At 41.6% G+C, this 12057-nt stretch overlaps 1 gene segment (V, D, J or C); it reads left to right on the forward strand.

Moving 5' to 3' along the window:
* The first annotated feature begins 6771 nt into the window (after window positions 1–6771).
* Window positions 6772–7338, forward strand: LOC128474441 (immunoglobulin kappa variable 3-11-like). The segment is given in 2 exon segments: window positions 6772–6826; window positions 6968–7338. Coding segments are annotated over 2 exon segments (426 nt in total).
* Window positions 7339–12057: the final 4719 nt, after the last annotated feature.

Genomic DNA, 12057 nt, shown 5'->3' on the forward strand with positions numbered 1-12057 from the left:
TTATATCATACAGAATAGAAACCGCTGATAAAAATATTCTAAAGCTCAGCGCAGGTGTTTAGCCCCGAATCACTAACACAGAATGTATATGCAAAGTCTGCAGTACTGTTACACAGCTTTTCCAAATCACAAAGCGACTTTTCTTTGAAACATTTTTTCTAAAAATAACTAACAGATAATCAACGTTAAACAAAACAGGTGCAAAACAGCGCAAACAAAATAATTTATAGAATATTGTGAAGTCACTATAAGTGTATCCCTCACACTAATAAAAATGAGTGCTGTCTACTAAAGGTCAAACTCCAAAAGTTGGCCCAAATTGAAGTGAATAAAAAAGGAAAATATATAAAATAAAAAAATGAAATATGATGCTTCCCAGGATTATCGATGTAACTAAAAATCTGAAGAGGAAAGCTGAGAATCCTGAATCTCTGGAATCTAATCACCATACCTGGGAACTTCTGGGTTCTGGCTACCCGGAGCCTACCCTTGAGGGACGAGGACAGCACCAGCCACTGATATCAGCACCGAAGTCTGGGGCATTTACGTTGATGTTGGGGGCATATATTTTTTTAGTTGTGCATATTTATAATGCTAGTTATAAGTGATGTATATTGAAGTTGAATCATATATGGATGCAAGGTATGTGACAGCTTGCAAGGCAATGTGGAGAATTTTTTAAATATAACTAGATCTTATGTCATTATAAGACTGGCTATCCACTTCCAGTAGTTGGTTTTCTTTGAGGAACATGCTGAGAAATCACAACAAATCATATTTTAAATACCCCTCTGTAACTGAAAATAAGCATTTTGGGCATTGAACAAAAGATGTGCTAAACCCATTAACACCATGACCAAATAAACCCAATCGCAGACTCATAACACATAATAGATCATATAAAATTTGGTTCTGATTGCCATCAAAGGTAAAAATACATTTAGTGTTAAACACAAAAAAGCAGCACCAAACAAATTACCGTATTTGCTCGAAGATAAGACAAGGTTTTTTTTCAGAGCAAATGCTCTAAAAATTATCCCTCATCTTATATTTGAGGTTGTCTTATAAACGGACCTCAAATTGAGGTCTGACTTTAAGACTAAGATGCAGATCCCCCTCCTCTCTGGCAACCTCTGCTGGTGCCGACACTTCTGCCGGGGCTTCTATGACGGAGTGCCGGCGTGACATGACCTGTGCTCCATCATAGAAGCCCCAGTGGAAGTGCCGGCAGAAGCAGAGGTTGCATGCGCACATCGCACAGACATTCACTGGCTGTCCCCACTTGACATCAGGGAGTCTGAAGCATGGGGGATGCATTGGTAAGTCTGGGGGGGATAAGGCACTTCTGGGGGCAGAGTGGCATATCAGGGAGGGAGAGTGGCATATAGGGGGGATATAAGGCTTATCTGGTAGCACAGTGGCATATAGGGGGTATAAGGCTTATCTGTGAGGCAGAGTGGCATATAAGGGGGTATAAGGCATATCTGGGGGGCACAGTGGCATATAGGGGGCATACGGCTTATCTGGGAGGCAGCGTTGCATATCTGAGGGGCAGAGTGGCATATAAGGAGATATAAGGCTTATCTGGGGGCCAGAGTGGCAAGCCTGGGAGCAGATGTGCATAACTGGGGGGCAGGTTGGCAAAGAAAATAAAAAATGCATTTTTCTCAGTCATAGTTTTTATTAAATATGAAAAATAGTTTACATTTGAATTAATATTTACTAGTAAAGCTTTTTCTTTTTTTCTAAATTAATATTCAAACTTTGGGGGGTCGTCTTATAATCGAGTAAATCCGGTAAAACATGTAATTAAAAAAAAGTTTACATAAGAAGGAGGTTTTCTTCATTTCTGTTCCTCTGCCTTTCTTATATTATATGTATAGATCATAACATAATTGGGTCCTCAGGCGTAATAAAAGGAAAAAATACACATAGAAAATATTTTTGCACCAAATATTATAAAGAAAGTAAAACTGTTATGCTGGAGTCTTCTGCTTTCTTAAATTTACCTCTACAACCTGCCTGTGACCTCAGTGCTTGTAGCATCGTGATATGAGCCACAAGATCAAGACCCTCCAAGAGCAGCATGTCGCTTCATTCTAACAGGTTTCACCAAAGAAATTACTTTTTAAGAGCAAAAATGGCATGCCTATCATAGTCCACACATATAGATATCCCACATATCATACAACTCCTCAAAATGTTCCAACATAGAACCTAAGGTGTTTGGGACTATAACACAATTAGCTACAATATTAACCCTCCCAGTAAAATACTGCACATACAGAATATACAAAAAATATAAATGCTGAAGCGGACATCCCAAGACATTTAGGACAATACTCAGTTTCCATCTTTGTAAGAACAGTTTGGGGAAGACCCTTTTCTATTCCAGCATGACTGCACCCCAGCGCACAAAACAAAGTTCATAAAGACGTAGTTGGATGAGTTTGGTGTGGAAGAACATGATCGGCACGAAGCCCTGATCTGAACACCATCGAAGACCTTTGGGATGAACTGGTATGGAGATTGCGAGCTGGACCTTCTCGCCCATCACCAGTGCCTCAACTCGGAAATGCTCTACTGGATGAAGGGCCTAAAATTCCCACAGGAAACCTCTACTCTTCTGTGAAGAATTTCCACACAATTTTGGAGGTTACTGGTGTTATAGCTGCAAGGGGGGGGACCAACTACAAAATAATGTCTCTGTATTTAGAATCCAATGTCATCAAAGTCCCTGTTGGTGTGATGATTTATTTTGGTAGCAGCAAAATGTGCTATAGTTAGGAAATGTAGAACAACAACCATACCGCTTATAACTGAGGTGATTAAGGAACTTAATTCCACCAGGGACATAGAAGAAATGTTACATAGAAGCTCTTACGCATTGGCACATATGAGAAAGTCTACAGTAGGTGGAAAAATGTTTCAATATAACATAGGAAAAGAAGAGAAATGTTAACAAATAATGGTAAAACTGGAGAAAATGGAAACCATCTGTGTACTAGAGAGAGTTATATGTATATATGGGTGTTATATGTGTATGAGGGAAGTTTATTGTGTGACTGTTTAACTTGATGTATGAAGGAAAAAGTATATAAACTGATGGCAAAATCTGTCTGACTATGAGACTAAGATCCAGATCCCCCGCAGCGCTGCAGGGGACCTGGATCCTTCTGTGTTATCCCCCCCCCAAACTTACCAGTGCTTCTGACTCTCCGGTGTGTAGCCGGGGCAGCATGTAGACATCTACGCGATTCGCGTAGACAACTTCCGCTGCAGCCGGAAGGAGGTGCGGTTAGGTACGCAGACCTTCCCCCGGCTATCAGAGAGAATGGACGCAGACAACCCCCACTGCTAACCGCACTTCCTTCCGGCTGCAGCGGAAGTTGCCTACGCGAATCGCGTAGACGTCTACCTGCTGCCCCGACTAGTACACACCGGGGAATCACAAGCACCGGTATGTTTGGGGGGGGTGTTAAATGGGGGGCATAATGCATTTCTGTAGGCAGAGTGCTCTATGAAATGCCTTTTAACCTCCTTAATGCCACTCTGCCTCCAGAAATGCCTTTTAACCCTCTGTACGCCACTCTACCTCCTGAAATGCCTTATACCTCCCTATATGCCACTCTGCCTCATAAAATGCCTTTTAACCCCCTAAATGCCAGTGTGGCATATAGGGGTATAAGGCATTCCTGGAGGCAGAGTGGCACATAGGGGGTCAAAAGGCATATCATGGGGCACAGTGGTATTTAGACGGTTAAAAGGCATATCATGGGGCACAGTGGCATATAGAGGATTAAAAGGCATCTCATGGGGCACAGTGATATTTAGAGGGTTAAAAGGCATATCATGGGGCCCGCCCAGTGGCATATAGGGGGTATAAGGCATTTCTGGGGCAGAGTGGCAAGCCTGGGGGCAGATGTGCATAACCGTGGGGGCAGGCTGGAAAATAAAATCAAACAAAAACAAAATATTTTTCTCAATCATAGCTTTTATTTAAAAAAAATAGTTTACGTAGTTTACATGAATTAACATTTACTGGTAAAACTTTTTTCCTATAGGGTCATCTTATATTCAGGCCTTTTCTTTTTTTCCTAAATTAATATTCGGATTTTGGGGGGTTGTCTTATAATCGAGCAAATACGGTATTACATTGTATCCTTTGCGCTTTAGAAACTTAAACAGGAGAGTTTAAAAATAAAAATAATTAAAACAATATAAAATTCTGATTACTTATAAATTATAAGTTTAGGCAACTGACATTAATTGGTGAGACTGATCAATAATTAGTGTTTGAAAGTGATCAGTTAGTAACAGGGGCGTACCTAGAGTATTTGACACCTGGGGCGGATCCTGTATGTGGCACCCCCCCACACACACACACTTTAAAACTGCATAGCTTCTACCGTTATATACCGGCGCAGACACTGAAGGTGGTACAGCATTACTGTCATCATTATATACTGAGGCAGACATTGACGGTGGTACAGCATAACACCTATCACTATATACTGAGGCAGACATTGACGGTTGTACAGCATAACACCTACCACTATATACTGAGGCAGACAATGACGGTGGTACAGCATAACACCTATCACTATATACTGAGGCACACATTGACGGTGGTACAGCGTAATCCCTATACATTGAGCCAGGCATTGACAATAGTGCAGCATAACCCCAATCACTATATACAAAGCCAAGCATTGATGTGGTGTAGGCCTACCACTTCATTAGTAGTAGGGATGCACCGAAACGAATTCTGGACTGAAACCGAAAATGCAGCATTTACCTGGCTAAATATGACCCCCTCCACCATAAAAAAAAATCTAACACTTTTATTTAAAGTAAGTAACACACCGAAATAGGACAAAACAATTAAATAACAATATATATATATATATATATATATATATATATATATATATATATATGATTGTTAACAGCAATCACATTCCTATCATGCCCAGTCATACTCAGATGTACTCGCAGACTTGGCATGATAGGAGTATGATTGCCCTATCTACCCCTTCTTACTCCCTTCTGCCCTATCTACCCCTACTCACTCCCTTCTCCCTATCTACCCCCTGTCCCCCGTCTCACTCCCTTCTCCCTATCTACCCCCTCCTAACTATCTACCCTCTCCCTCTTTGAAGTTCACTTACCTTTCAGGAGTCCTGCGGTGGGGGTGCAAGGCCTCTGTCTCCCAGCTCTGCCACTGTATGGAACATTATAGAGTGATGGGAGTTATGATGTACTTTAGAGCATAATTGTATAATGAAAAATACATTGGAAATGGTACAGCATAACACCCATCACTCTCACACACATACCAATCCACACATATACCAATACACACATATACCAATCCACACATGTACTAATCCACACATATACTAATCCACACATATACCAATCCACACATATACTAATCCACACATATACTAATCCACATATATACCAATCCACACATATACCAATCCACTCTCACTGTCACTGTCACTCTCACTGAATGCTTTCCTACCTTTCCTCTTTTCTCCTTACAGCTCCTTTTACTCCTCTTCGCTCCTCTTCTTCAGTTCTTCTGTCTTCTTCCGGTTCAGAGGGCACGGACAGCGGTGGGCGCGGCTTCAGTGTTATGCGCCGGGATCTGACAACAAACCCCGGCGCACAGCCTTGAACCGGCTTAAAATCACTCAAGGGAGCCGGAGGTCCGTTAAAGACCTCCGATACCGCTCCCTTGCGAGCCTGCTACTCCAGCGGCAGACATTACTGTCTGTCTCTGGAGGGGTGCCAGGTGCCGGCAAGTTGGCACCCCCCTGATGAGCGGCACCAGGTGCGGACCGCCCCCCGCTAGGTACGCTACTGGTTAGTAATAGTTAACTATGTTAACTTTGAAGCGAAAAGGAACCATTCACCTATCTAGTCTGCCCGTTGTCTCCTACTTCACAGACTCAGTCCTTGGTCTCGTCTAAGATTCAGGGTAGTAATATGTATCATAGGTATTTAAATCCCATTACTTTATTAACTTTATTCCACTTATGTACCACCCTACCCAGTAAAAAATCCTTACATTAGTAGTAGAAGCTAATACAGTGAGGGAACATAAATTGGACGGTTATATGGCTCCTGAATCTAAGACAAGACGAGAGACTGATTAAGTCTTTATATCAGGAAAAACAGGCAGACTAGACGGGCCAAACAGTTCTTATCTTTTATCAAATTCTATGTGTCTACCCTGTGATAGGCAGCTGTTTACTGCCCCCTACTGTTTTTTTTTTTAATTTGTCGTTCTATGTACAACCCCGTATATTAGATAAATGCACCAAGGGGTCAGGGCTTTTAAATATAGAAATTTTTTTTTCATTTCAGGTGAATAACAAGAAAGGATAAGTTTGATGCCACATTCATGTAAAGACAGAAATTTAAAAAACAACAGATTGGAAAATAAGCCATATTTTTTTAAGAGATTAAAAAAAGGCTTTTGTTGAGTATTTATTAAGATAAAATTATTCTAGATTTGGAATAGTTCTAAACTAGCAACGTCTGCCAGTATTCTAAAAAAGTGAATGGAAAACGTCACGTCTCTTACATCTTTCGCTCGCTGCGCTGGGAAGAGTTTGTCACAGAGAAGGGATCGGTGACGCAGAACAATGTCATTTGCATGTCCCCTGTATTTACATATTTCAGTATCTCAGCTGTCACTGTATATAAGGTTCCTTGTACAGGAGAAATCTTATACCCTGTATATGATAATCCACAGACATGAAGATGGTCACTCCGAGCTTTCTCCTGTGGGGGCTTCTGCTTTATATTCAGGGTAAGGATGTATACTTATTAGAGGATTGTATATAAAATAATCTCAAAAATACTTTGTTTCCTTAAAAATATAAATAAACATTATTATATTTGAGCTGATTGCTAAAGATCAAGAGATATTATTATTTCTTACAACCCTCAGGCTCCTGTGGACAGATTGCGGTGACTCAGACTCCAGACTCTGTCTCTGTGTCACCAGGAGAACGCGTCACCATGACATGTAAAGCCAGTTCTGATATTAGCTACTATGTAGCCTGGTACCAACAGAAACCAGGACAACCCCCAAAGCCCCTGATCTATTATGCCGACGACAGATACACGGGGACCCCAGAGCGGTTCAGCGGCAGCGGGTCGGGAACTGATTACACTTTAACCATCAGCGGAGCGCAAGCAGAAGATGCAGCAGATTATTACTGTCAGCAGGGTTACAGCTACCCTCTCACAGTGATACAGAGCCGTACAAAAACCTTCCTCTTCCATCTCTATTATATCATACAGAATAGAAACCGCTGATAAAAATATTCTAAAGCTCAGCACAGGTGTTTAGCCCCGAATCACTAACACAGAATGTATATGCAAAGTCTGCAGTACTGCTACACAGCTTTTCCAAATCACAAAGCTACTTTTCTTTGAAACTTTTCTAAATATACCTAACAGATAATCAATGTAACTATAAATCTGGACAGAAAAGCTGAGAGTCCCGAATCTCTGGGGTTTAATCGCCGCAGTCATTCATTTGAAGAGTTACCTTGACTGACTGTACATGACTGACGTTGTGATAAAGCTGGCAAAACAATTCATTTATTGGAATATATAAGGTTGGGAGTAAAAATCTGTCCCTTGGCCCCCGACAGCCTGTAACCTGTGCAAATATATATTTCCACTTACCGTTAACCAGGGGAGGGCTGGCAGCCTAAGGCCTGAGGGGCAAGTCTAGTCAACTGGCCCATTGCACCATCAAAGCGGCTGCGAGCGACATTGAAAGTGGCCGTCGTGCGGCAGTCACTCCACCAGCGCCTAATGAAATTAAAGTGGCCGGCGTGCACACACCGCATGCCTCAGCTCTTCATCACACCCCTTTTAAGACGTGGGAAGAGGAGCTGAGGCATGGCCGTTGGGTCTGACAGCCGCATGATGCAGGGGCGTACCTACAGTATTTGGCACCTGTGGCAGACCCTGTATGTGGCACCCCCCCCCCACACACACACACACTTTAAAACTGCATAGTTTCTATGGTTAGGCAAACATTGACAGGGGTACAGCAAAATTGTTATCATATACTTAGGGATTACGCAGCACCACCGTCAATGTGTGCCTATACATTGAGCCAGACACTGACAACCCCTATCACTATATACTAAGCCAAACATTGATGTGGTGTAGGCTTACCACTTTAGTGACTGGCATAGTATATAGTAGGGATGCACCGAAATGAAAATTCTGGACTGAAACTAAAAATTCAGCATTCACTTGGCCAAAACTGAAAAAAAAAAAAAAACCTTTAAAATACTTTATTAAAAGTAACACCAAAATTAGACAAAAAAAATCATATACACATATATATAACAACAATCACAATCCTATCATGCCTAGGTTCTAGCATGTGCTGGCTGACTTAGCATGATAGGAGTGTGATTGCTGTTTGCAATTATATATATATATATATATATATTTATATATATATATTTATATATATATATATATATATATATATATATATATATATATATGTATATTAATACTGTCATTGGATTATTCTGTCCAATAAAAGTGTTAACACACCGAAGTTGGACCAAAAAATAATTTATAACAGCAATCACACTCCTATCATGCCTAGGCAGCCACTACATGCTGGAATCTGGGCATGAAAGGAATGTGATTACGGACTCCCTATGCCAAGCTATCCCCCAACACTTACACATCCATGCTATCTGAAACCCTCATTCACAAACATTCAGCATAACACCCATCACTCTCACACACTTACATTCAGCATAACACCCATCACTCTCACACACTTACATTAGGCATAACACCCATCACTCTCACACACTTACATTCAGCATAACACCCATCACTCTCACACACTTACATTTAGCATAACACCCATCACTCTCACACACTTACATTCAGCATAACACCCATCACTCTCACACACTTACATTCAGCATAACACCCATCACTCTCACACACTTACTAATCCACTCTCTCCTACCTTTTCTTCTTTCACTCTCACTTTTCCTCCTCTTCTTCTTCTTCCTGTCCTGTGCACTGAGCGCGGAAGACGGTGGGCGTGGCTTCAGTGTTGTGCGCCGGGATTTGACATCAAGTCCCGGCGCACAGCCACAGTTGCTGCGCGCATCGTTTCTGAAGGCGTGCCGGCATGGTGGCACCCCTCAGATGAGCGGCAGCCGGGGCGGACCGCCCCCTCCCTCCCCGCCAGGTACGCATGACGGCCGCATTCAATCCTGCTCGCGGCCGCTTAGTTTTTAACTTTGCGGCCGCAGCCGCATTGAATGCTCGTCTGCCGGTCGTCCGTCTGGCCCCCCTGCCCCCCGGCCCAGCCCGCCCCTGCCGTTAACCCCTTTCCTGCCATCTAAACCTCGCTGGCAACGTAGACCTTGGAGCCATCCATATAGCTTATGAGTAAGTTCACTACAAGCGATCACAGGTGAAATATTTCTGTAGTGTGGTGGTGTCGCCATCTTCTCTCCCTCATACAGAACTTTTGCATGTTTAACCCTTTAAGGATACAGTTTTATTAGTTTCCACTCGAAGACACAGAGGGTCTCAGTATTTTGCTATATATTTTGGTTTCATTGTTATTCCCTCTTCTCTCATTTATTGTACCAACACAAAACATAAATTATTTTTTTCAGGAAAATTAGGGCTTTCCTCTGAAACCATTCTCACTTATATACTCTATAATTTAATATGAAAATGAAAGGACAAAAAAAACTATTGTTAACAGTATTGCAATGAGTTTTTTCTACCGAGACTCCAGCTGGAAGCCGCGTATTAGATACATTTACTAAGGGTGTCAGGGCTTTTACGTAAAATAGTGTTTTCAGTAAAGGAAAAAAAGTAAGTTTAATGTCACATTCATGAAGGCAGAAAGCCATGTTTATTGAAGAAAAGTATAAAACCATTACAGGAGACTAGATGCAGCGTTCTAATACACATCTACGAAGAGTTGGGTTCAGAGTCAGAGGAGCCTTTCATAGATTTTCTACTTTTTGGCTCCCACAAGATCATCAACCGCATCATCATCAACATCACAGCGCATGCGAATATCTACCCCTGAAGAGTGTTGGGCCCTGGACAGTTGCCCCGTTTTTAGCATTACAGATGGGTTCTTTTTCAGTTAGTTAAAAGGAAAGTGAGCATTTAAATACAGATTCTGGGGTGCTGCTGAAATAAATAATATAAACATACAACAGAAATGTGATCAATGCTATTTAGAAATGCTTTGCTTAAGTATAAATATTGAGGATTCATAAAGCTACATATACATATATATTACTTAGATCTCTTTTTAGGCAAGTATTTCTATTTCTGTACTTTTTTGTGCACATTTTGAAGCCCCGGACAGATTTCTGGGTTAAGGATCTCATTAACTGGGATCCAGAGAGGCCTTCCTAGAAGAGTGGAAGCTGTTATAGCAACAAAGGAGGGAACAGCTACATATTAATGTCTATGTATTTAGAATGTGATGTCATCAAAGTCCCTGTGAAAAGGAAAATACGTTGTCATAGCAGCCCACCCCAACCATCAGACAGAATCAATGTTGAGGTGGAAAACAAGAGCACTTTATTGAAGGAAAGCATAGCTTTATATACACCACTCTATCTGATAAGGCGCTTAATCACATTAACTAAACAATACCCTGTCCAGACAGCCTCGCGTCACAATCCCACCACCAAACACAGAAATGCCCGCATAACCCAGAGTCACCTTTTTTTCGGGGGGTGATCCCAAGGGAGCAAAGAACCCAGGGTATCAATGGATAGTGACGTGATCCGTGGTCGGGACTCCGGATGGCAGCAGTTCGAAAGTTTCCCGGGACAGTCCGCAATACAAACGGATGGAGGCTCCATAGCCGCGGTTGCTGAACCTCGGTCTAATGGAGATGCTAGAAAACAGGGTTTCCCAGTGAGCTCCCAATCACCTCTCGCTGGTACCCCACCACTCACTTGGCAGATATACAAAAGGGCGCTCTGGTGGGGCCATGGGCATCCGAGATATTTAGGGTTAAAGTCAACGAGCATTCCTATGGATCCTAGCCGCTAAACAGTTCCGGAGCATTACAGCTAAGACCTGGTCAGGCACAGGGCAAGGGAAACGGGGATCCAACGGGACTAGAAACATAAGGGTGTGATTATACGCCTGTGGGAAAGATGAAACAGGCGGAAACAACCCGAGAACACGGTAAAGAGTCCTCTGCAGCCCTGGTTCAGTGGCATATTTAATTTAAAATATGAATCGTATGACCTCCTATGGACTACATCTCTCTTTATCCACAGACATAATGGTAATAAGGATCATCACATCTGTCATAACCTATAAATGCATTTGCACCAGAAGTAAAAAGAGAAAAAAACATTTGTAGCCTAGATCATGTTTCATTCATAATTATGGCATTTTGTCATAAAATCAATCCCTATTGCATTAGGGAGTTTTACATTACTGAGAGGGTGGTAGATAAGTGGAACAGCCTTTAAGAAGCAGAGTACAAGCTAATACAGTGAGTGGATTCAAACATACTTGCAATAGGTAAATGACTCCTGAATCTAAAACAAGGGGGAGGACTGATTAAGGTCTAAGTCTTTATATCAGGAAAAATAGGCAGACTAGACGGGCCAAACAGTTCTTATCTGCTATCAAATTCTATGTGTCTACCCTGTGATACGGTGTTTACTGCCCCCTACAGGGGTCTGAGGGTAATTTTAATTTGTCGTTCTATGTACAACCCTGTATGTTAGATAAATGCACCAAGGGGTCAGGGCTTTTCAATAAAGAAAAATGTTTAATTTCAGGTGAATAATAGGAAAGGGTAAGTTTGATGTCACATTCATGAAGACAGAAATTAAAAAACAACATATTGGAAAATCAGCCGTATTTAAAGAAAATCAGTAGAAAATAAAAAGAAGAACATGCATTTTATTGGGTATCTATATTAATAAACTATTCTAGATTTAAACTAAACTATAAGCATCGTTTCCCAGTATTCTA

The sequence above is a fragment of the Spea bombifrons genome, chromosome 1 (genome assembly GCF_027358695.1).
Source record: "Spea bombifrons isolate aSpeBom1 chromosome 1, aSpeBom1.2.pri, whole genome shotgun sequence".
Classification (NCBI taxonomy): domain Eukaryota; kingdom Metazoa; phylum Chordata; class Amphibia; order Anura; family Pelobatidae; genus Spea; species Spea bombifrons.